The sequence below is a fragment of the Pteropus vampyrus genome, unplaced genomic scaffold (genome assembly GCF_000151845.1).
Source record: "Pteropus vampyrus isolate Shadow unplaced genomic scaffold, Pvam_2.0 Scaffold358, whole genome shotgun sequence".
In the NCBI taxonomy this organism is placed as follows: Eukaryota; Metazoa; Chordata; class Mammalia; order Chiroptera; family Pteropodidae; genus Pteropus; species Pteropus vampyrus.
Window position 1 is genome coordinate 813689 of NW_011889139.1, and position 26739 is coordinate 840427.

General features: G+C 35.4%; 1 protein-coding gene and 1 long non-coding RNA gene across 3 annotated transcripts; both read left to right on the forward strand.

The window, feature by feature from the left end:
• Positions 1-574: 574 nt before the first annotated feature.
• Positions 575-26667, forward strand: TAF15 (TATA-box binding protein associated factor 15). Of its 2 annotated transcripts, none has more exons than XM_011379361.2 (16): positions 575-727; positions 6971-7010; positions 8455-8503; positions 8586-8670; positions 8754-8856; positions 10784-10977; positions 11988-12108; positions 18506-18540; positions 19166-19198; positions 20428-20537; positions 21556-21685; positions 23306-23398; positions 24046-24127; positions 24240-24328; positions 24450-25035; positions 26336-26667. In XM_011379361.2, the coding sequence occupies exons 1-16, from the start codon at positions 721-723 to the stop codon at positions 26373-26375; spliced, it is 1797 nt and encodes a 598-aa protein (XP_011377663.1). In that variant the 5' UTR covers positions 575-720; the 3' UTR covers positions 26376-26667. The 2 variants fall into 2 exon arrangements, with proteins under 2 accessions (XP_011377663.1, XP_011377664.1); XM_011379362.2 differs by having other exon boundaries at positions 11988-12009.
• LOC111731264 lies at positions 737-5505 on the forward strand. The gene is made up of 2 exons (XR_002777040.1): positions 737-999; positions 1114-5505. It is a non-coding gene; the product is annotated as an uncharacterized LOC111731264 (long non-coding RNA).
• Positions 26668-26739: the final 72 nt, after the last annotated feature.

Sequence of the window (26739 nt, forward strand, 5' to 3'; positions counted from 1 at the left end):
CTGAAAACTGAAGCTCTACACCCCATCGCACCTCATCTTAGTAGCCGGTCTGTGTGCGATTTCGTTTTAATGCACGCGCGTGTTTTAGTGTCACCTTGTAGTCTATTTTTTACTTGACAAGGCAGTTACAACAAACCGGGAAGCGATCGGGCACCTGAGCTCATCACGACTTCGCGCTGCCGAGCTCGTCGATTCCTGACGCCCCCAGGCGGCTCAAGCGGTAGTCCAAGTAGAGTGAACTAGGGCATACCATTCGAAATTTTAGGGGAAGATAGGCCGTTTCTAACCAAATAGTTTGTGTTTATAAGTTCTATCTTCTTTCGCTTCCTAACCTCAAACTCTCTCAGACCCAATAAAATGAGAAATAGGACTGTAAATGATGAGGACGGAGCAAGCAGGTTCGGCTTCCTCCCCCATCCCGATCACGACATTGGTACTTTCTCTTCTCAGTTCCCTCTCAATAATGGTATCGTCCGCGGAGGGGCAAACAGAGAGGGATTCTGAAGTCCTCAGGATTCGGAGGCTGATACTAGTACAGAACCACCCCTCCTGCAGTGACTCCATGGTACCGCCCACTGTCTTCTGATTGGCTGCCGAGGCCCCGCAGTCGGGCTCAGCCCGCCGCGCCGACCTCAGTACATCTTCGGCCGCTGCGCCGCTTGGGTCTCGTATTCCTTGTTCTCGGCGGGCTGTGTGGGCTCCGCGCCGCAGCCGTTAGTCATGTCGGGTAGGTGATTCCTTCAGCTAGCAGCGGCAACGGCGAGAAGGGTGCTGGAGGGGATGGGTCGTCTTCCCGCCCACTGGAAGGCCCCGAGGGAAAGCCTCCGGCTCTGAGGGAGGCTGGGGGGTGGGGGGACGGACGCTGCCGCCGCCATGTTGGACTGGAGGGACGCACGCTCTCAACGCTTTCCGTCTGCAAATCACGGCGGGAGCGCTTCGGCCCTCTGTGTTTTGATCCTGTCCTTGGAACCTGAGGCGACGTGCGGCTCCCGGGGCAAGGTGTGAGTCGGAGGCGGAGGTTGTCTACGCCATCACAAGGGCGGGGTGGGGGGAGCCCGTGATTAGAGCATCAGCCTGAGAGAATCCGTGCTTCTGGTTCTCCGTCCGCCTCAGATCTTTCAGCGAGGCCTCGGGCCAGTCGTCTCGTCGCCTCGTGCCTCAGTTTCCCCATCCACGGAGTGGAGCTGGGCCTTCTGACTCACCCATTCATCAGGTGGAGGCCTTGACGCCCTGGGAGCCCTTTCAAAAGGACGTTGCCTTCCACGAAATTCTGCTTATCTTCATTCCCTCTGTCGTAACTACCCGAATTCCATTTGGGGGTGTTTGCATATAATTCAGCTTCCTCTTCACCCTTTGTCATTCTCCCATCAGTTTTTTCTCTCCTGCAAGAGCTTGAAAGAGCTTTTTCTATTATCGACAGGCTCCTGTAGGTACATACGGCGTTTACCTTAAAACATATCAAAGAAAGGCAGTCTTCAATAAAGCATTTAAATTGATAGAGTCCCCCCCCATTGTGTGGAAGAGGAAAAGAGGCATTGGTCTCTAAATCACAGCCAGTTTAGATCCTGCTAACCCAGAATATAAAGTCTGGAACATGTGTGTTCTCATAATTTAGTTACTAGCTGACCGCACAAGGTCCTCTGTTGTTGGGTGCATCACTGGCTGCAAAGACTCAACAACCACTTGATAGAAACCATGAGAGTTAGATACCACTTTTCAGGTGGAAAAAGAGAACATTTCCTTGAAGCCATATGGTTGGGATGAAAATGACTTCTGACAGAATCTTTACATTTTTTTTTAAGGGAGAGCCTGTTGATATTTAAATAAAAGCCCCCAGTAATCCATTCTTGCAGAAGGATGGAAATGTGTGACCAAAAAGAAAGCAGTAGGCTAAGAAGCGACCAAACTATAGGATATGGACAGAAGAACGATAAACATTCCTTAGATTAACATTGATCTTAAGCCAGAATATTGATCTTTTGGGAGAGGGGCATTTTTAATGTTTCTTTCCATTTATTTAATCCTCAAACAAATAGTTCCTTACCCCGAAGTAGACATTGGTACATATTTTACTAGGTGCATAATTTGGAATGAAGTCTGGTAAAGCTCCACAGAAGTACATAGAAGTACACCCTCAGGCAGATGTGTAACCCATCCATGGTTAAAAAGAAAAATTCTTGGATTCTCATGGCGAAATTTATGGCTTTCAGTGGAAACAGTGCTCATTAAAACCTTGGCCTGTCTTGATTTTTAACATAATTGTTGGTATAAAATGATGGCTTAATTTTATAGGACTAGGTAGCTTTTATGGAAAATTAAATTTTAGAGGTTTACTGTTTGTAAAATTTGGGATTTTCATTGTGTCAAATTAGTATGTGAGCTGGTTTACCTGTTAGTACTGATATTCAAATTACTAGGACACTAGATGTTTGTCACTTTTAATTTGAGGGTTTTTTTTAAATATCAAAGATTGGCTTTCACCTGTGAAAAGAATGATTTAATAACATCGTTTCTAAATTAAAAGTAGAATCTTTTTAGTGTTATATATTTACATTTTGTAATGTGTATAAAAAATAATACTTTTGACTTTGTATAATAATAGGAGTAATGCTTTTGACTTGTTTTTCAGTGAATGCTTAAGTTAATAAATTTAACAGTAAAGTCCGTTCCCTCAACAGCTAATGGCATTAAGTTAGGTTAAGTCCTTTAAACATTCCAAACTACACTTAGAAATTTATCATATTGACTCAACCACTCCAGATGCCTGACAGGGCAGAATTATAAAACCTAATAACATATAAACACTTAATGTAATCAATAAAGTAGTAAATGTTGTCAGACTCTCAGACATTCCAAGTACTATTTACAAATGTGAATTATCTGACTCCTTTCAAATTAAAATTATAAATATAATACCAATTATACATATAAAAGTTACAAAGTCTAGATACTTTTCATTTCAGTGATAATGTCAGACCAAGATAACTTGAAAATCCTCTGTATCTACAAACACCTAAAGATGCAAGAACTTAGAAAAAAAGGGCAAGCCCCAGCTGCCAGAAATAAAGTAGAAGTCAGAATGGTAGGCACAGAGCTAACTTGGTGGTTGCCTTGGGGAGGAGGGTATAGGTCTCATCATTTAGAATCTGGGATTTTATTGCCCAAGTAACTAAAACTAAGGACAGGAGAGCTTTGAGACCATGAGAGCCAGGTAATGGGAGTGGAGACCCTTACGTAAGACCTGGATGTTTGAAAGACTATCTTCTGTGAAGGAATGAACTAGAAAAAACTTTTGTACCAGCCTAAGAGATAACAAGGAAGCCTGGGCCCTAAGTGAAACAAAAATGTTCAGAATTCATAATGTGGACCTGTGCTTCATACAGTTGGATGTACATAGGCTAGTTATGGGATCTGAGAACCTTAAGCCAAGTAATTAACGTAAAAATTGGTTCTGAGTTGGTAATACCTTTGGGGTTCTTGGTAGAAACAAATGAAAAACTTTTCTGGGAGAAATCCACACTCTAGGTCAACAAGGAGTCATATGCTTGGGAAAGATGAGTTCACAGTAAATATTGTAGAACTCGAAACATTTCATGAAAATGAGTGACAGGTGGGATTAGAACCTCTTATAAATAAATACCCTGAAAGTGAATGTTATATATTTATAATGATTAAAAACCTAAAGGGAACCAACTTTCAGAGCAAGACATTATGAGAAAAGGCTACAGAGATTTGGAAAAGAACCAAATATAACTTCTAGAAATATAAAAAGTGGGTAAGTTGTATTGCACATAGAAATAATGAAGTGGAAGATGTGATATAATTACCCGGAATTCAATTCAGAAGGCTAAAGATAAAAACAAAAAATTAAAGAACATGAGAAATAGATTGAAAAGTCCTGTCATACATCTGAATTTGAGGAAAAAAATGGAAGAATTAATAATTGATAGTTTTCCAAAATTGATAAATTTTTTGCATCAACACAGTAGTTGCAAACAGACGTAAAAGTTTATACGTATATACACTGATGTGAAACTGTGTATTGGAATACCAATAACAGACCTACCAGAGGAAAAGAAATGATAAGATTGATACACCTGAAAGTTATAAGAAGCCAGAAAATAGTGAAATGATCCTTGGAATTTACAGGAAAGAGTAACCATTGACCTCGTAATTTTTACCCAAATAAAAAGACTAAGACTGCCACTTTCATGTCTTTGCTGAAATAAGTTAAACTCAGAAGGGAGGAGTAGGATGAAAAAACTAGAGGAGGCAAACAGTAAACAAAAAGCAAATGACTGGAACACAAGATTAAAATGATTACATTTAGAGATTTTAAAAAAGTGGAAGCAAAAGGATGGGGAAAATGGAGCAAAATAATAGGTGAAGGCTGTGATTGGCATTGTTATTAACGTTCTTATATTCTAGTGGAGGTTAATCATTTTGAACTTTGCCAAGAATTCATGTTAATTTGAATAAAATTATGAATGGTAACTTATTAAAATAACAGAAATTTAATGTATTGCTTATAAAACAGTGGGAAAAGGGGTAAAAATCCAATAGAAGGCAGGAACAGAGTTTCAAGATAAAAATCCTGTTAAGTAGAAAGTCCAATATAGGCAGGTAGAAATAAATAAAATAACTAGTAAATATACAAAACACCAGTTTAAAGACAAAGATTCTCGCATTGGGAAAAAATGATCTAGCTATATACTGTTCAGAAATGACATACCTAAAACATAATGTTAAAACTATAGAGATAGAAAAAGGTTAGCCAGGAAAACAACCAAAAGGTTGTTAACAGAATAAAGTGGACATTTTGAATGATAGTATTTATGTAATGTTAAAAGGAAATTCAGGAAGATGTAAATCTGCACTTTTATGTGCCTAACATTATAACCAAAATATAGAAAGCAAAACAAAACCCCCCAAAACCAAACCAAATAACTCTTTAGTCAAACGGAATTTTTAAAAACATACCTCTCTCTCTGTAATTAATAGATCATGCAGACCAAACAGTAAGAGGTGAACGATGCAACTAACAAGCATCATATAGGTTTAACAATTCATTCATCATTTAGAAAATACACAGTTATTTTTAAGCACATAGGAGACATTGATGCAAATAAAATATTTACTAGGGGAAAAGCATGAGAGCAAATTCTAACAAATATCAAGAGTAATACAGAAAATACCTTTTCTGGCTGCAATGGAAAATAATGAGAAGACAAAAACAAAACCTTAAACATGCAGAAGGAAATAAAAGCGCTTCTAAATAATTGATGGGTCCAGATACAAGGCTCAAGTGTCAAGTATTCTTAATGACCATTTGTTTGAAATGCCATAAATAATATTTAAATGATTTTTTTTGATGAGAATAAACCATCTGTGCTTTCTCAAGTATTTATACTAAGGGTCAGACTTACTGGTTAATAAGCTTATTTAGCCAGCTAAAGAAGTCAGATTGACAATTTCAGAGGGCTGAAGTGACTCAGTTATAGTTAAGGACTCAGTATTTACAGGATTTGAGCCAGAGTCACGTGACCTATGTGTCGTGTATGTCTATAATTTTGTCTGAGGGATAGACACAGATCTTGGACTCTACATTCATGCCTTCGGATGTAATTTAAAGTTTCATGTGTCCTCAGGGCATCTTAAGTTTTACTCATTTGTTCTACCCGAACCCCTCAATAATCCTTTACAGTTTTTGATTTGGTTGAAGCTAATTTCCTTCCCTATTTGATAGATAAAAATAATTTCTGTGGTCCAGTTAGAGTCTATATCCTTTTCATATTTTTCTTATTTGGTGGTTAGCTGTAAATCTAGAGTCATTTTATCATGGGCATGGCATTGATGCAGTTTTTCTTTTTCATCTAAGGTAGCCTTATGTCCTTCACATTCATAGAAGTAGTTGGTGTCAGGATTGCATTCAAAATGCTTATAATTGTGGATTTAAAAAAGTAATTTGTTTAGTCTGATTGGAGATACTCTCTACTGCAGAAAAGGGGCTAATTTGATGTCACTCACTTAAAGTCAATGGCAGTGTTTTCAAATTGTAGCTTTATACAAATTGAATGAAAAAGTCACTGATTTGATTTTTGGTGAGTTTTCATAACAGTCTAACAACAAATGGTTTTGTTTCAAATTGGGTGAGGTTGGGCCTAATGGTCAGTAGTGTGAGACTCAGTCATTTTTTTGCAGTTGGAAGTATTTCTTATAATATCACTCTTATTCATCAGTAATAAACTTACTCATTTGACTCTGAGTAGAATCCTAAAGGATAGAGCTTATTCAGAAAATTTTGATATAACACATTTTTGAAGTATTGAGAAAAGCTCATAGTTCAAACTTTTTTCCTGTTTTTTGATGCATATTATTCAATTCATGCCTGCCTCGGTAGTTTTTATTGCCAAAAAGGAAACTAGAAGTAGGTTTTGATGAGTTAGTATATCAGTGTGGTTAAACAACTAACAGTTACTCTTACCAAATCTTCACAGATCTTTTTGTTGTTGCCACAGCCAAAGCAATCCATTACAAGGGAATGGTTTGCATGTTGGGCAGGGGAGGATGTGCAAAGTAAATGTTATCCTGGATATTTATCTTGTCAGTGCGTCATCCCCCTTTTGGCCCTGATTAAGTTTAATAGATGTCTTTTTGTATATAAAGATAGTAGAACTTGAGCTTTTGAGTTTTTATTAATAGGATGGATTTTTGACTGATTGTTTCACATTTGTTCACTTGGTTCTTGTGACCGTCAGGACATGTGTGTAGTTTTCAAAGACGTAGTTACTGTAAACAGCAAATATTTGTACAGATTTCTTCTTGCACAGTATTTTTAACTTGTAGATTTTCTTTCCATAGTTCCTTTTTATGACATTTTCTTATTACATTTCATCTGTAAGATCTAAAGTCAGCCTTTGAAGGAAGCATAATGTTAAATCAGATTTAAAATTCTTTTTATGTGTTTTAGATTCTGGAAGTTACGGTCAATCTGGGGGTGAGCAGCAAAGGTAAAGTATACATATGTTTTAATAATGCCATGAAAAAGAACTGAGAAAAAAAGATGAGTTCAGTCAGGCCTCTCTTTAGATTTGGTATCTAGATGTCTTAAGAGAGTTAAATATTAGCTTGTCAAGGAGAAAGAGTTAGCCTTTGTAAATAGGTTCTGTGAAACATTTCTTCCTTTTTTTTTTTTTTAAAGGCTGTGTGAATCAGTAAATAATCAGATGTCCCCTAGAGATTAAAAAATAAAATTTCATAGGTATTCTAAAGATAGTTTTCTTTGGGAAAGTTAAAAAAAAAATTATTAAAAGGATTTAGCAATTCAGCTATAACAGGGTCTTAGAAAAAGCATTTTTTTTATTGTATGTAATATGCTAATATTTTTAAGGGAGAACAGATTTTCTAGAAGTACTATAATAGAAATGTTGAATATTTTTTAAAGACTCTTTATCATGCTAACAATAAAAAGAAGTCCGTTTTAATATGAATGTTTACATGCAGTAGAGTTCTCTTGCTTACCAGAAATATAGCCTTTAATTTATACTATAAACGTTTTGCAGCTCAGTGAGATATTCAGAATAGCATCTCAAATATCTTCTGTCATCAAGTTTTAAGGTTCATAAATACAGATTTGACATTTTTATTCTTACCGGATAGTACTAACCTCATAGTAGGCAACTAGCAAATGTTTATTCAGTGAAATAGATTTTAGAAAGTTAAATTCTGTTAGCACTTGATAGCTCTAAAATGGCAAAAATTTTTTTGCAGATGTTTTATTTTTATTTGGCAAGTATTCAGAAAATATGTTTTTGACTTGTTAGAGCTTATGTGCTGTAAAATTAAAGAATTCAAATCTGAGGAAGGTAATTTAGTCACTTTATAGCAGTCTATGCTACGACACAAAATGCAAAATAATTTCATTCTTTGATAGTACTGTGAAGCTATACATGCCTCTAATTACTGAGGTGCAAAGTTGGACTTTTAGTGCCACCCTCTGCCTTTTCTACAAAGTTAAAGGTAGATATAAGGCAAATGGTAGGAAGAAATTAATCTATCAAAACACAGCTAAATTGATTAAAGTGATTAAATTAAAAGGCCATCATTTTTCTGCTTCAGATATTTGCTATGGGACTTGCTGCTTTGTAGTCATTCCCTATCTCTAACCCCAAAGCATAATCTCTTTGGATTTTCTAGCTCTGGTGAAGTTTTGTTTATTTGTGGGGGATTGTAAAAGCGAAACTTTGATGTTTGGCATGCAAGAGGTCTGGGAGTGACTTCATTTATGTTAACTGTCTTTGATTATCACCTTTCAGTATAAATTCAGAGACAGGCGGATTGACACTTTCTCGAAAGAAGCTTGTATTTGAGTTGAAAGTTGAAAATAAAGATAGGGTTCTTTAAGCTTTTAAATCCTAGCACATTTCTTTCAAGTAGTACATTTTTCTTTTACAGTTATTCCTACGGAAATCAAGGCAATCAAGGTTATGGACAAGCACCACAAGTAGGTTAAAATATAAATTGTGTTTTTTATAGTTATTTTTATCTCAAGTGGGTGATGAAACTTTTATTTACTTAAATTTCAGAGCTATTCTGGCTATGGGCAAACTACTGATTCGTCATATGGACAGAACTATGGCGGCTATTCCAGTTATGGACAAAGCCAATCAGGTTGGACTGGTTTGTTAAATTTGCTACTTTACAAATTTAAAAATCAGAACCGTTATTAAAAGGTATATCCATCCAATCTTTAGGTTATTCACAATCCTACGGTGGTTATGAGAATCAAAAGCAGAGCTCCTATGGCCAGCAATCTTATAATAACCAGGGACAGCAAAACACGGAATCACCAGGAGGGTAAGAAAACAGTAAAAATACTGAGACTGTGTTGGGCAGTGGAAATAACACTGGGTAGTAAACAAATTTCAGCAACAAACTCCTAGCTTTAAACATTTTTTTTCAGAAAAGTTTTGATGGAGTATGAATTTTATAGTTTTGTGTTAGGAAGAATGTAGAAATTGTCAGTACTGTTATTTGATACTTATTTGTAAAATTTTTAATATGATTTAAATGTTAAAAAAAAATATGGAACTCTCTTTATACCTATTAAATAAAAACCTGCTTATAAAAGACTTCTCATTGCTTACTTTTATGTCTATTTTAATTTTTAACCATTTTAATGTATTACCTTTTCAGGGACAAAAATGTTAAAAAAAGTTCCAAAACCTACCCACATATTTCACATACCCTAAAATATATTTTATTAATATAGGTATGTGAATATTTACCAGCAAGTTTACAGATTGTATAGTTTCTTTAACTTTTAGATTTGAGGAGTTTGTACTTGTTATTAATTTTAATAATAGCTATGTGGTGACAGAAATCTATGGATGGTGAGCATACAGTGCAATATATATTTGCCTTACTGTTGAATTGTACACTTGAAACTTACTAGATTTCATTAACCAATGTCATCATAATAAAAATTAATAGAAAAAAATAATTTTAATGGCAACTTTTTATTGTGCTTTACATTTTGTGAAATGCTTTTGCATTTTCTAATTTAATTGATCTTTAACCACCACTGTAAAATAGTGTCAGTAATTATCTCCATTTTATAAAGGTAAAGAGAAGTTAAAATCATATAGCTTGTTGGGTTATACAGCTAAAAAATGAGGCAAACAATGAGGTCACTAGTATTTTCTCTGCAGTGAAGAAAATTATTCTAAGTGAAATTTAATTAAAAGTGTTGAAGAAAGATTTATGAGGTCAAATTGTCAGTCTTATAGATTAAATTAGAGCGGTTTGAAATTAGAAAGTGAGTACAAATGTAGAGAGTAATATCCAGAAAGCATGTTACATTAGAAGGAAGAACTCTTCAAGCCCTGTTGGTTAGTTTTAAATTTAAGGAGAATCCTTTTATAAGGATATATTTTTGGAAGTATGACATAAATGTAGACTAAAGAGAAATGTTAGATTTGATGTGCCAGCCATTTTAAAGCGAAATGTTAGAGTTCTGACTATTGATGTGATGTGATTTGGGTAGGAAGTTGGGGGACGTATTGATTGGATCATCTGACACAATAAGATGTGACTATTCAGTTATGAGATTTTTTTTAAAAGTAAAAATTAGAACTCAGATTCAATTAAGTGTTCCATCCTGAGAGCCGGTAATTGATAGTCATATTCCTCAGATCATACTTAGAATTTTCTTTTTGAATTTTTCAGATAAAAAAACTGGGATCACAAAGCAAATTTCTTTTACTCAGACTAAAAAATCTGAATGATTACTGTTTTTTAAAATTTATTATTGAAGTAATTAGAAGAATGTACTGTAGAATCTAAAGATAATTATAAGAAAATAGTTCCCAAAATACTGAGATAACATTGTTAAACTTAGGGACAAAGAGCCTTTACATGTAACTATTAAAAGGACTCAGTACTTGTGGTATCTTCGTTAAAGAATCAGACATATTACTGTACTTTGTGGCATCTTTAATTTTTTTTAAATTCAAGGAGATGTAAAAACCATAGTGATTTTTAGCTTCAGTGATGTTTTCAAAGGTGCACGTGGTTTTTTTCATAATGTATCTCTTCAGTGAAAGTGAAATTGAAGATTATTGGCGAGAAGATTTTGTAGATAAAAGACTAAAAGATTTCCATCAGAAAATAATAAATATGGTTGAGGTCTAGCTGGTCAGGCATTTTATATCAGCCTCAGTTGACTTGTTACAGTGAACACAATTCTTTTATAAAATCTCTCAAGTTCTTGATTTCTGTTTAGCCAAGGTGGAAGAGCGCCTTCATATGACCAGTCAGACTATGGTCAACAAGATTCATATGACCAACAGTCAGGCTATGATCCACATCAAGGTTCATATGATGAGCCATCAAATTATGATCAGCAGCATGATTCCTATAATCAAAACCAGCAGCCCTACCATTCACAAAGGGAAAATTACAGCCACCACACACAAGGTAAGATATAATGACCTCTTATTTTTCTTTATTCTGCTTAAAGAATTACTTGTATACTGAGTTTTGTATAAAAAAACCTACATAAGATTTCAACCGTTTGTAAGAATTTGAGTGTTCTCTCATGGCCGTCAAAACCAGTTTATTAGATTTCTATTTCTGAACTTCTTAGACTCCCGAATGGTCATGTGACTTTTCCATGGCTGATTACATAAATTTCCTTTGCCGTCTCAGTCAACTCTGATCACTTGACAAATGTTGCTGCTTCCAGTTCTTTTGGTAGTGGTGGTCTGCTTGCTTCGAGGAAGTTATGATCCTGTATTAGCCTTCTCTGACTTCATCTAAGAAGGGCTAGTCATTCTTTACTTTGTTTTCCTCTAGCACTTTGTATATACCACTAATACTTAGAAATCTATCCATGCCATGAAAATGCTTCAAGGGCAAAGGTCCTCTCTTACTCATTTTTGTACCTTCATTGCCTGGGATAGAGCTTGTTTCATAGTAAGTGCTCAATAGATATTTGTTGAATAATTGAACAAATAAATGAATGAGTAAAAGTGGAAGTTCATTCACTGAATATCTTAAGTGAATATATGTTTTAAGTATCTCTTGAGTTTGGAAATCCAGTTATTCCTTGCCCATGCTTAATTTGCATTTAAATATTTCTGAGGTGAAGAAGGTAATAACTTTTAAGATTGGGGTTATGCTTTTCATCTAATTTATTAGGGTTCTGTAACCTAATGTAAACTATTCCACATTATCATCACATCAAATGTTGATAATCCACCTCACCGTTTTGCTGTCTCACTTTAGCAGTGGAATTTAACAAAGATGGAATTCTTAAATACATTTAATTCCAGATGGTTTTATGATAACTTGCCTTTGAGTTCTTGTGTCCATGTGCCATTTCCAAAGGACATGATGTATGACCTAAAGAGCCATTTAAGATTCTGTTATGAGAAGCCTGTGTCAGACATGATAATAATTTACTTATGTATGTATTTTTTTTGTAGATGACCGTCGTGATGTGAGTAGGTATGGAGAAGATAATAGAGGATATGGCGGGTCACAGGGAGGAGGTAGAGGGCGTGGGGGATATGACAAGGATGGAAGAGGTCCTATGACAGTATCAAGGTAAGTTTTTAGGTATAGATATCTACATTCTCTCTTTTTTTTTTTTTTTTTTCTTTGTGTATGTGTTACTTAGCTGGTTTGATTCCAGCATCTAATTTAGATAAGAAGCTTAAAGAGATTATGTTGTAGAGGAGGGCAGAAATTCAAAATCTATTTTCAGTCTTAAGATGTTATCTAAATCACTTCAGAATAGTCTTATGTTAGCACTTAATTTACATGGTATACATTAACCAGCAGTGGAGAAAAGTCCCCTACTGTGGTTGTGGTTAAACCACTTAACTATGTGTTACCTGCCAGAGCTCTAGACTCTTAAACTCTTTTAAAAGATGACTTTGGGAAATCCAAATGTTTTGTATGTAAAAATAAAAGGTAAGTTAATTGTAGATTAGCGGGCAGAGAGGCTTTTCCTTAATCTTGAATCCCCTTGGGAAGAGAAAATATTAGGCAAGAACAGAGTATAAAAGTAGGGTTGGCAAAGAGAGTATGATTTTATGTAACCAAACTACTTTGTCCCTCTTTAAGTAAATAATATAATTAGTGCAGAATCACTTACCATTGTGTATTTTGTCTAGACTAAGCTGTGGAAAAGGAATGACTTTTTTTAATTCAGCATTTCTTTTCTCCATTGCTAGTATTACCAGGTTTTGGTATTTACTATGACATATGTTACGAAAGTTGGTTTTAAAATTACTGTTAAATATATCTCTAAATTGAGCACTTTGGCTCTAAAAAGAAGAATGAAAAAGTAGTTGACATTTATTGTCCTCAGAAGAAATCTGCAGATTTTAAATTTTGTGTGTAAAATACACAAGCTTTAAAGATAATTTGCGTTCCTTGGGAATTGAAATTGTCAGTGGCCTGTTAACTGACAACTGTTAATAATATATCACTACCAGTTCACTCTTGCTCCTTAGGGACTGAGTGTCTGTCTCGAGGTGACCCTGAGGAATGCAACCAGTTACACACAGCACTTATTTCTTCAAGTGAGCTAGGAATTTTATCTCACTGACTTGTATTTCTTTATGTTTAGTGTACATTGCTTTTTGATAGAATGGCAAAACTAAAGTCTAAACATACTTAGTAACCTTTTATAAGACTTGACCATTAAGAGCCTTTTGATTGATAGTCAAAGTCAGATTATTAACGTAAAACAAATATATCATGTGCCTCTTCATTATCAAAAAACAATCTGTCAAAATGTGGATATAAATGAAGAATGTAAAGTGACATGGCACTTACTCTATCTCATAGCCTCCGTCCTACCTCAAACAGAATCCCAAACAAGATAACCAACAGGTGTATTTAAATTTCCAGTTACTATGTTTTGGATAATTGGCTGCCTTGGAATGCTGTACATTTTCTAGTACATCATATGTTTAATTTTCTTCATAAGAACGTTATAATTATATCCTAAACATCATCTGTTAAACTATGACAATATCTGAATGGTAGAAGGGAAGTCTTTAAAAATATATTTTCATTTCTGAGAGATGACTCATCTTAGAATCAGAGTGTTGAAAAGACCTCAAATGATCTTCCTGATAAAAGAGGGAAGGTCCATAGGTTAACCAACCTGGAAGTCCCATTTTTAAACACTTTTATAACTGGCAACGTATTTCAGTATAATTTTTGTCCCATACACTGATTCACGAACTAAGTTTTTGATTTTCATATCTTTTTATTTAGCCTTAGAACCTCTTCAGACAAAATTGTATGTAGGACCCACTATGTATTAAGTCAAAATGATGCTGATCTGATTCAAGTCAGGGTAGAATTGGAGGAGGGGTTTTGTCCAGTTGCTATCTACCTGGCTTCCCCGCAAGCCAATAAATGGGATGTTCATAAAAGGCTTTTTTTAGAACTCCATATGGATTATGGTGATTACTCTCTATATTGGGTTGGCAAACTTTTTATGTGAAAGGCCACATAGTAATTTAGGCTTTGCAGGCTATGCCGTTTCTGTTGCAGCTCCTCAACTCTGGCCTTGTAGCATCAAAGCATCTATAGACAGTATATAAATGAATAAACATGGTTGTGTTCCAATAAAACTTCATTTATGGATAACCGAAATTCGCAGTTCATATCATTTTCATGTGTCACAATATCTTGCTCAAGATGTGCTTTTAGCTTATTTATGGCGTAAAGTATTTTGAATTTGAATAAAAATGCCCAGTTTTAGGAATTTTTTCACTTGCGGTTTTACATTTAAATACCAAAAATACCCAGACCTTTTTTGTTAGTCTTCATCAATACTTGCATTTGTGTTTTTATTCATCTTTCTTAAAAAATAGCAAGGTTGAAAATTTGATCCTTTTGGGGCTGTATGAAGAATATTTGGCATTAATTGGATTTATATTTGAAGAGAACGGGGCATAGTTTGTGGGTGCGGGTGGGATGTGTGGGTGGGACATTCTTAGGTGAGGTTGTATGGGTGCTTGGCTAGAGGAAGAAAAAGGAAGCTGTCAGCTTTCCAAATATGGAAGAGAAATGAAGGTTGTAGGGACTATAGCAAACAATATTTTTCTTTGAAAAAGCAGTTGCAGCAAAAAAGATTGAATTTCTAAGTGTCATCTAAAATTGATTGCTGACCTCTTAGTGGACTAGAAGCTTAAGTCCATAAATTCTGTTCTTAAATTTAGCATTGTGATGAATGCATTGGAAAATTGCCAGAACTTCATTCATAACTTTTTCATTTGGTATGTCAATCAAGTTCAGTAGCTGTTTCAGGTTTTAGTATCTCAAGCCTAAAAGTTATTTTGAAATTTGAATGTTGTCTTTACAAGAGTTTTTGATTAGCTCTCTTAAAAATGTACATGTGTTCTGTAATAGTCTAGAACAGTGCTGCCCAATAGAAAAAACAAACAGATGAAATTAATTTTTATAATGTATTTAATTTATCCAAAATATTGTGAAATCAGTATAAAATTATCTTGTGTACGTTCTTTATTTCACACTACTAAAACTTTGGAAATCCATTTCATGTTTTACATTTAGAGTACATCTCAATTTACTATCCATATTTCAAATGGTCAGCAGCCACATATGGCTAGTGAATACTATTTTGGATGGTACAGCTCTAGAATGATAGATTCCTGGCCTCCTGAAATGTTGGTAAATTCTGAATCCAGAAAGCCTTTTTACCACACATACAAGACATGGGAGAAAGTGAAACATAAATGCAGCTACTGTTGAGAATGGTATTTAAATCCATTGAGTCATTTATCTTTGCAATTAATGATGGTCTTCTTCATACCCCTAAAATGGTATTCTGGATTTACTAGAATGAAAACTTGAGCACAGCACAGGTTTTGTTTTTCTTTTTTTTTTTCTTTTAAACTATTTCAATTTTTAGCCAGGTCCCTTTTTCTCTTAAGATACTGGATTTTTTGATAATGAAGATTCCTGCATTGTCCTTTTGCTTCTTGGCAGTTTTAGTACTTGAATAGATGTATTTAGATTTTAAAATTAAAGATTGGGAATAGAGATTCTGTCAAAGAAGTTTCTTGATAAGCGCCTGACATTTAACTGTCTTTTTCTCTTTAATATGTTATGTTGTAACAGTGCAAGATCCCTCAGAGTCTACCTTACTGTAGGCTGCTCATTGTGCTTTTGAACTTGGGACATCCATTTTTGTAGCTGAGTCAAAAATTCAGTTGGTTTTCTTATGCAGAGGGCACTCAGCTTTAAATTTTGAGTATGCTTATATTATGTCTCTACTCTAGTAAATACTTCTACTACTTCACCTTAAAATGTTCTTTAGGAATTATTTATGTATACAAATTTGCTTCCTTTTGTGGGAGAAAAATTTGTTGTGGCAACGTCTTGACTCAGATGTTCACCTACATTCATGTCTTAATTTGCTAGTGAGGCCTTAACTTAGTATATGGAAAAGGAACTTCTAACTTGATAAGCAGTTTTGAAAGAAATATTCTTAATTGTAGGTCCATTTTCTGTTAACTATTTAATAGTGAGTACTACTTGAAGTTTATTTACTATATTTAATATAATAAATTTCCTAATAAAGGATTATACTATAATTAATAGGGAATTTCTTAATAAGGAAAGAAAAAATAATCGAAACATTTGAATTTAGATGAAAGCTTTGCATAGAATTATAGATCATTTAGACTAGTGCTTCTCAAACTTTAATGTACATAGGAATTTCTTAAGGATCTTATTAAAATGCAGATTCTGATTTAGTAGGTCTGGGATGAGGCCCAAGGTCTTTTTTTTCCTGAGATGATCCCAGGCTCTGCTTATGCTGCCATTCCATGGATGGCCCTTTGAGTAGAACCTTATTTTGTAGAGGAGAGGAATCTCATGCCTAGGGAGGATTAATGACTGGTTCAAATTTTTAAGATTGACTAGTGATAGTTAAGACTATACCTTGAGTCTCTTAGTTTGAAGACTAGTACTTTTTGTGAATGTACTATGTTGTTTCCATATTTATGCCTATTGTGTTCAAATCTTCAACTCCTGTATTTTCAAAGGAAATGCTCAATAAAGATGACTTAAGTTAAAATGTCATTATATAGAGGAATAGGAAATTATAAACCTATTCAAATGTCATTGTTTCATATCTCTTTTATTTTGCAGTGGGTATATCCTTTTTAAAAAATTGTTCAAAGTTATATTGCTGGCTGGAATAGAAATTGTAGGAAGTAGGCCGATGTGCGAAATGGAATATTTTTCCTTCCTCGTGGCCACATATACAGTTTGATGCTTGGTTAAGATGACAGCAAAATAATTAAGGGGTATCTCTGCCAACACTTGTGAAAATTTCCTATTTAAAAATCTACTTTATTTTGGGGACTTTAACCTCCTGATGTAGGAATGTGGACTAAATAATTTCATTAGTTCTTTTCTCATCATTTTTTGCAATTCTAATGATCATCTTGAAAGAAACTTGAGATATCATGCTTCCTAATAAGATTTTTAGCAGTTTAATCTTAAGAACTTTGAGAAGGGCTTCCCCTTCTTTTTAAAGACTTAAGCAGTGATATACAGGTCATTCAGAAGTGTAGGTAGGGCTTGGGTACTGTGGTGAAAGACATCCTAGAGAATCAATAGGGAACTACATGTAGATGAAGAACCTGAGCTTCATATTGTCTACATAACCTTGAAAAAGCCTTATTCTCCTTTTTAAGTTTCCTGAAAATTAAATAGACTAAAAAGCAAATTAGGATGCATGTGTCTATATCTAAACTGGTTGCAAGGGGAGCTTTTTTTTTTTTTACATGAAGGTAGTAGAATAGACTTATTATAAAGAAAGACTACTTTCTCATTTAACCAGAGTGGTTTTTCTCAGGATGGCTCAGAAAAACCATCTAGAGGGCATGGTTATCACTAAAGGAGAGGCTTTTAAGCAATGAAGAGACATTAGTATATTGGATTATTTTCTTGGTTTATAGAAGATTAGTAGTAGTAGATGAGATATCATCTGAAAACTGGGTGTTTTTATTTCCATGTCAGCATATGAATCTTAAAGGATTACTTCATTCCAGAGAAACAAGCTTTTAATATATGGGGGTTTAAAGAGTTTCTTGATAAGAGAGATCTTAGATTTCTTATATAAAAGCTGCGTACGCAAGAACTCTTGAGTCAGCTGATGTGGAAGTTTGTCAAATAAAGTAATTTTCTTGTGTGAAATGGCAACATTTTGGAGTATGTGTATTCTGTCTCTGATATGGACTACTGATTGGTGTATAGAACATTTGGCAACATGAACCTCAGCTCTGATGTGAAGAGATCTAGTAAATTTTTGTGGGTATGAAGTAAGAGGGCAATTTTTAAGTCATGGTTTTTTTTTTTTTTAGTGCTCCTTTTATCAGTTTTCAGAATGATTTGAGATTTTAAGACATTCAGGCTTACTTTCATGTATATTTGTGCCTCACTTTTTTTTCATCATCTCATTAAACCCACTCTTTGGTATCACAATAGAACATAGTATCTAAGTTTTTACTTCTGTTTTGCTATCAAAATCTTAACCTTGCTTTATATTGTTCTTCCATTCTTTTTCCTTTTTTCATAGTTTGAAAAATACTCCCCTAGAAAGAGTGTTTTCTCTAGTTTAGCATTCTTCATTCTGTGCCACAGCTTTAAGTTATGATTTGAATAGGATCCCTTTGGCTTGGGGTTGGGAAGATTTTAAATAAAGAGTATAGTAGATATGTTCTGTAATACATTTGAAAAGACACCCTTGTGGAATTAGATCCTGGGGAAAACACTTAGGTAAAAACAACATTTTGAAGTCTATGAAATGGAATTTACTGGAAAGTTAGAGGTGCTACTGTTTTCCTAGGTGCTCTACTTGTGACAGTTAAGTGTAGATTGAGCCCAGGGCTCAGCACATTAGAGACTTAAGGAAGAAATCATTTCTTCAATTTTTCCTCTGCAGTGGTGGTGACCGCGGTGGCTTCAAAAATTTTGGTGGTAAGTGCTGAGTATCCCAAAATGTTTCAGTGGAAATGCTATATAAATCTAAAAGCCACCAATATCCCGCAGATGCAGTCTAAGCCCTTTCTTACTGTGTTGAGGCTGGTGTGTGTTGTGTGCTTTAAAAAGAAATTATATATATATATATACACATGTATATATATCAAAGAAAACATTAAAAAGTCACAGTTGATTTCAGATAGTCCAATGGATTTCTACACAGTGAATTTGCATGTAAGAGTCTGGTGACCAATGAATGAGACTGTCACTGGGTTTTGACAATACTTTTTTTATAAAGGTAGCTGACATGGTGTTTTAAAAATCGCTAGGGTTTTCCAATCAGCCTTCACAACCAGAGCTTAACAAAAGTGATATTAGCATAATGTCAAAGTGGCAGGTACCGTTTGGGACAAGTTTAAGGAAATATTGACTTTCATCTTGATTTCTTAAACTTTTAATAAAACTTAATTTATATATTTACTTTGTAAATCTATGATGGTTGACTTTCAAGGATTTTGGAAGTATTGATTTTTTCATGCCTTGGTTATTACTATTTTAAAAAATGATTTCTAATGAGTTGCCTTAAATAGCTTTTTTTTTCTTTTTTTTTCTTTCCCCTTAGGTCATAGGGATTATGGACCCAGACCAGATGCTGGTAAGGTTTATGGCAGTTTGTAACTTTGCCTTTTAAGAGAATGTTAGTTTTCCATTTTTCTCAAGGGAAAAGTGTGTGTGTTTGGAGGAGTTAGTACAGAAGGAAGATTTAATTTGATAGTGCTGCCAGACCCGGGGAGCTTTACTTCTAAAGACATATCAGAAAGAAAAATTCAGGGAGATCGATTGGAAAGTTCGCTGGGAAAAATTGCTATGTTTGTGCTTCCCCATGCTCTGCTTTTTTCTTTTGTGAAGAAATACTTGATTTTGTACTGCTAATTAGTAGTATTTAATTACTGCAAGTCACATTTGAGACAATTGGTATCATTGGGGAATTAGAAGTAGAGAAGCTGTGTTTAAGAAAATATTACATTAGATTGGTAGTCTCCTTAGGGGGCCTAAGAAATCTTATGTAAGAATTCATACATAAGAGAATTGTGTGACTCTGGGCAGAGGTCACTAATTTCATGTGGTTTTTTATTTTTAAATGAAATTCAAGGCTAAATGGAGCCTTTTGAAAGTTATGAGTTAGAGATTAAAAATCTATTTGAGCCAAAAAATTTTAATATATATTGAAATCAGAACTTTTGTTTTTATTAAGATGCCAAAGTATTCTATATGGATGGCAATTTCTGAATTATCCCTTGATGGACTGAATTTTTGTACATCTTTCTTACTTTGTTGTACTAATCCAAAAGTGTGCGTGTAAGGTAAGGTGTGTGTCAAGGTGCCCCTACCCTCTGGTATATACAAAGCTTGTTGCAATGAATGGGAAACCAACAGTTCTGCTTGGCTTGCTTGGAAGTCCAAAGTGTCAAATTTGGGGACATTTCTACTTGAGAGCCTTTAAAGTATAGCTTAGCTGTAAAGAATTAAAGCTCTCCAAAGAAAGGAGTGCTAATTTATAAACTAACTTTCTTCTCTTCATGAGCTTTAGTCCTGTATCTGAATTTAAAGAGTGAGATTTGTAAGATATCCCTTAATTGGCTTTGTGTATTTCATATAGTGTGGACTTGATCCACTTTACCTTAAGTTTATTTGTAAGAATTGACCAAATAACTATTGTGACCACTTTGCATGTTTATATAAGATTTTTCTTTTATTGGTCCTTTTTCCTTTTGGTCATAGAAACAGTTGTATATTGGAAAGTAAATTATTGTTCTTGATTACTAAGCAGGATGTAGTAAAACTAAAGAATATGTAAATTAACCATATTTTTTTTCCTCTTAGATTCAGAATCTGATAATTCAGATAACAACACAATCTTTGTGCAAGGACTTGGGGAGGGTGTGTCTACAGATCAAGTTGGGGAGTTCTTTAAACAGATAGGAATTATCAAGGTGAGTGAAAAGTATGGCTTATGTTGAAAATCTCATAATTATCAACATATTCTGGTTAAGATACATGGATTATATAATAAGCCTACACAGTAGGGCTTGTCTCTTAAAATTCCCTAGTGCATATGCTTATCCATGTCTGTAGGCCTTTGTTAAATTTGCTAAATACATGAAGATTTTATTTCTTGCTTGTGTTTACCTTTACACAGCCTTCTGTAGCTTTAGCTTTCAGTCTTTGGGCTCTAAAAGTAGTCTGTGCCCAGCTTCTAAAATTGTGAGAATCAAATAAGATTGTGACATTTTATAGATTACCAATATATATAAACTCAAGTTGTTAGTAACAACTTTTTATTTTGGTATTTCATGTCTGTGATACATATTAGCTCAATATGGAATGTTTTATAACTTTATTGTTTACTTAAGTGCTATGTGCACTGTTTCATGCAAATATTTTTCATCTCTTCAGCTAGGAAGCAGCATTTAGAGTAGTGTTAATAGACTGTAGCATTTTCCTGAAATCAGTTAGCAATTGTCCTGTTTTTGGTGTCTCTGAATTACTCATTTTCCCTCCTCTTTGGGGATTTAAATTTTCTTAAGGAATTAATTATGCATGAAATATGTAAAGTATTTACAATGCTGATTAAGCAAAAATTCTTCTTTGTCTTCTACTCCCATTGCAGCCAAATTTAGTGTGTATTCCTTAGTGATAATCTATTGATTTGCTTAGTGAACATTCTTCCTGGCCTTTTTTGTTTGTTTTGCAGGGTATATATTTACATGAAGTTTAAAGAAATTAAACATAGATAAAACAGTATACATGTATCATTTTTTATAGCTTGGTTTTCACTGAATGCGTCTTAGAATTTTCTTTTTCAGAACCTATAGATAACTTTATTTGTATGTTGTATATTAGGTGCACAGTATTTTGTAATATGGATGTGTGAATTCCTTTAAAAAATAAATCATATGGTTCCTGATTACTTTTTCTTAAAATGCTAACACCATTTTGTCTGTTCCTCAGACAAACAAGAAGACTGGAAAACCAATGATAAATTTGTACACAGACAAGGACACGGGGAAGCCAAAAGGGGAGGCAACAGTGTCGTTTGATGACCCTCCTTCAGCTAAGGCAGCCATTGACTGGTTTGATGGTATACCCCTCTCATATAGTTTCAACATTCAGTTTGGCTAAATGTTTTCTAGTTTTGAAGTCAAAACGTGTTTTGACAGTGATTATTTTCATGTTTACTTGTAGATATTAAGAATACAGGCCAAAGTTTTTATATACCTTTATAAATGAGATGAGCTCTCTCCTTGTTAGTCTAGAATATTTCCTTATATCATGCCTTGTGCTTGAGGCCACCCTGATAATAGATGTAGAGGATTGGCCTGCTTGACTTTATATTCTTTTTAAATTTAGGTTAATTTTCAGATACAAAGTTAATACATACTTAGAAGAAATAATAAGACTTTTTTTCCCTGAAAATAAGAAATTATGAGAAAGCAGAAGTAAATCAACCATAGTCCTCTACTCAGAGATAACCACTGATAATACTTTTTACTACCTTTCCTTCCAGCTTTTTAACATGTAGTTTATCATACTCCAAATGTAGTTTTGTATCATGTACTTTTCACTTAACATTTTAACATAGTCATTTCTCCATGTTATCATAAATTCATTTATGTCTTCTAAAACATAATTGCATTTCTTCTTCAGAGATGAGATTGTGATACCTTATGTGTCCTAACCTTCATGTTCTTTATTGTTTTGCACTAATCCATGAGGCGCCATCATTTTGTTCTTGAAGGCTAGGTCCATTCTTCCTCAGTTTTCTCCTTTTTTTTTTTAATATAGTTTCAGTGAATCATAAGGCAATTTTTTTTTTTGCTTATGGTATGTTTAAAAATTTTTGTGCCATTTGCCCATAGGGCATATGGCCTTTTAAACTTTTAACTCCATAGTCAGATCTTACCAGGTCTTTGTACAGCTTTTAAAGTACTTATCCATGAATTGCTTTCTATGTAAAGTATATGTCATACCACTTGACATTATGGAAAGTTACCAGCCACAATAATTAGGGCTTTGATCAGGACGTCAAGACTCCTGTATTTATAACCATTTTATGACTCCTTGGAAACCTTTTTATTATATATCAGTTCTCTTATTTAGTATTAAGTAAAAAGAAGAATTTCTCTAAGGTCCCAGGGGAGCAGATTATGTGTATGTGTGCATATATGTAAGCACATATGCACACATTATTTTTAAAGATACTACTTGCGTGTGGTAAAAAAATTTCAAACAGTACCTGGAGTATATAATAAAAAATGAGCTTCCTTTTTACCTTTGACACCCATTGATCTTGTTTTCCTTACTGAGAGTTAAGCACAATAGATGGTGTATATACAAGCATATATAGGTAAACATGTACACCCATGTTAGCATGCGTGCACGTACACTTATTTCCTTTATAAAACAAATAGTAGCAAACTACACACATTCTGCACTTGGCTTTTTTTATGTAAAAATGTTAGATGTAGGATTTTTTTACTTATTAAGAAATGACTTGTCCAGTGATAGATCTGCTCTGTCCAGTAGTTGATGTCACTTTTTAGCCCTAATAACTCTTTGAGAACACTAGTGTGTTTGAATTTCTGTGAGAACATGTCATTTATTCCTCTGAAATTAAAAATATCCAAGGTAGTTTAACGTTTTTGTTGAGAAATGCAGTTGTGGAGTAGCATTTCTTAAAAACCATTTTCTTGTTTCTTAGGGAAGGAATTCCATGGCAACATCATTAAAGTGTCCTTTGCCACCAGAAGACCTGAATTTATGAGAGGAGGTGGAAGTGGAGGTGGGCGGCGAGGTAAGATACTTGTTGCTCACTGGCCTGGATATTGTACAAAGGGTTTGAATTTGAGTCCATGTTCTGTCTCTATTATGTGAACTTGCTACTACCTCTTTTTCTCTCAAGGTCTTTCTCCTTCTATGTTAAAGTGAGTGTAGCTACCAAGTAGGAGATTAGGTAAATAAGGTGTCATATTAACCCAAGAGTAGTGAGAGATGGTTCTAGAAATCTCTTAGGAAAGCTGTATAGCAATTTGTTATTCACCTGTAAATCAGGGAGGAATTATCTAAATGACCTAATTAGATACTTAATCTGTTTGTAAGTTCTCTGATACAATTACTGCCAGCTTGTTCATTTCTATTGGGTCTAATTCTTAAATTCATATAACCTTCATCACTGAGATTCTCAGATTAAGGGTATTATAGAAAAGTTTTTTAGTGCATTATTTTGCACTGTAATGTGTGTCTGGGGTTCTTTTCCCACATTTCTTACACTTAATAAGTAAAGCCCCTTATTACAAATCAAAATCACAGAGGCCTACCATAATGGGTTAATTTGGGGGGCTGCCCAGTTATTGGTGGGCACTTGCTCTTAGTTCTTTGGTGCTTTTACACTGCTTTGTTAGTGTCTGAGGCTGATTTTTCCCCTCCTCCCTTATGCCCTAGGCCGTGGAGGATATAGAGGTCGTGGAGGCTTTCAGGGAAGAGGTGGAGACCCCAAAAGTGGGGACTGGGTTTGCCCTAATCCGTAAGTATTCTAGTTACTTTGGTGGGAGTAGGAGTTGGGATTGAAGTTTAAAGGTGCAAGGGAGGTTCTGAATCCATTGGAAACTATTGAGCATTTTCTTTTTCTTTCTTAGGTCATGTGGAAATATGAACTTTGCTCGAAGGAATTCCTGCAATCAGTGCAATGAGCCCAGACCAGAAGACTCTCGTCCCTCAGGAGGAGGTAGGTCAGCCTTTTGGGTCAGCCTTTTAATAGCATCTACATGGTATTTATCTTCTGACTAGCATTAAGGAAGCTTTACATTTTTCTGCTGGCCTCATTGGTTTGCATTTCTACCTTGCAGATTTCCGGGGAAGAGGCTACGGTGGAGAGAGGGGCTACAGAGGTCGTGGGGGCAGAGGTGGAGACCGAGGCGGCTACGGTGGAGACAGAAGCGGGGGCGGCTATGGTGGAGACAGAAGTGGGGGTGGTGGCTACGGAGGAGATAGAAGTGGGGGTGGCTATGGTGGAGACAGAAGTGGAGGTGGTTATGGTGGGGACAGAGGAGGTGGCTATGGTGGGGATCGAGGAGGCGGCTATGGAGGAGACCGAGGTGGTGGTTATGGAGGAGACCGAGGTGGCGGCTATGGAGGAGACCGAGGAGGCTATGGAGGAGACCGAGGAGGCTATGGTGGAGACCGAGGAGGCTATGGTGGGGACCGAGGAGGCTATGGTGGAGACCGAGGAGGCTATGGAGGAGACCGAGGAGGCTATGGAGGAGACCGAAGTGGGGGGGGCTATGGAGGAGACCGTGGTGGTGGTGGTGGCTATGGTGGAGACCGAAGTGGAGGCTACGGAGGAGACAGGAGTGGTGGAGGCTATGGAGGAGACAGGAGCGGAGGTGGCTATGGAGGAGACCGAGGTGGCTATGGAGGCAAAATGGGAGGAAGGTGAGTATTAAAATGTAGTTTTTACCTCACTGCTCCTAGATTTTAGGGTCTGAGCCCTTTATGTCACATTTTATTATTGTCTAGTTTTTTGGAACTTGAATTTCCCATTGGCAATTCTGTCATTTAGAACGGAGAAGATCCAGTTCGTTCCCTGCTTAGCAATTTCTAAAATTTTGTTTTGGATTATTCATAAATTTTTATATTTGTATGAGTGTGTATGTTTCTGTTCTTCCTCATAGCTAAAGATAATTGAGACTAAGAGGTAACTTGAAACTGTAAATCAAGGGTTCTCAATCACTAAGTGATGGGGGAGAATATACCTTTCATAGGGGTATGCTTTTTCACATCACCTGGTGTTCCTCTGCAGTTTTTCTGGAGATTTTGATAATACTTTTTCCAGATGAAAATCACTGATGATACTAATGGGAGTGTGTTGTGCACATGGATGTAGAGGTAGAAAAATAACTGAATAACCAGTGATATTAAATAAATTCAATTATTATACTAAGCATTCGTGTGCCAGAGGTAGTACAGAATAGTGAGAATTAGTATAGCATGTGGTTAAAAGCACAGAATTTGGAGACGGACTGTCTTGAGTTCAAATTTCGGCCCCACAGCTTGCTAGTTGTGTGACCTTAGGCAAGTTACTTAACCCTTTGGAGCATCAGTACTCTCATCTGTACAATGGGGCTAATAACACTGCCTTCGTGGAATTTTATTGAGATTATTACAGTTGCTGGCCCATAGTAAGCACTGTGTAATTGCTAGCTGTTAGTAATTTATCATCTATTGACACTTCTTGTCATGTGGCAAATCCTGTGAAAGTGTCTTTTATATTTTTTAGTTCTAGTCCTTTTGTCAACCCCATGAAGTAAATGTACCTTACTATTTTCTAACTACAGAGTTAGAAACATTGAGTAACTTTCCAAGGTCACACAGTAAGTGGCAGATCAGAATTCTTAACAAAACTGTTTGTTTGCTTATTCCATTATGCTACTCTTCTGTTCAGAGTGCTGGAATTAGCACATTCTCTGACCCCCTGAAATGCCACAGTGGTTTGGAGTTCTTATGCTAGGTGGAAAATTTTTGACAGAATGATAGCAAAGCTTCTAGGAACTTCATGGGTCCCAGAGCTGATAAATTAGACATTCATTAAGCACCTTCTAGGAGAGAAATCAGGCATGGTGTGTCATCCTTACAGAAATTGAACTGATACCAGTCACTAGTATCCTGAAGTGTTTAATGCTCCTCTTTGGTACAAAATTAGAATTTAGTCTGGCTCTTTATTTTTCATTCCTAGAAACGACTACAGAAATGATCAGCGCAACCGACCGTACTGATGACTGTTTTGAATGTTCCTTTGTCTCTGACATGATCCATAGTGAAATTGCCAGAGTTTTGCCTGCTGCTTTCCTCGTGGCCTCTTCTTGGGTAGTGAAATTAAGTGACATTTGGAATTTTATTTGGGTGGGAGGGTTGGTACATTTTTTTCTTTTAGAAATGTCCGTTGAAATTTCCTCCTTTAGTTTCCAAATCTCTCCTTCCCAATCCTTGAAGCTAAGTGCGTTGTAAAATATTGCCAAAATGGAAAGTGTTTTGTAATACTGCAATAAAGGCTGCTTGTTTTGTGGACTTTTGTACATTAGTGCATTGTTCCATCACACTTAGGATTCAGTTACAGCAGATTCTAACCCTAAAGAATTA

Coding starts and splice junctions, on each gene's coding strand:
- TAF15 (XM_011379361.2), top strand. Junction 8,504..8,585: donor GTTATGGACAAGCACCACAA/GTAGGTTAAAAT, acceptor CTTAAATTTCAG/AGCTATTCTGGCTATGGGCA. Junction 8,671..8,753: donor TTATGGACAAAGCCAATCAG/GTTGGACTGGTT, acceptor TCCAATCTTTAG/GTTATTCACAATCCTACGGT.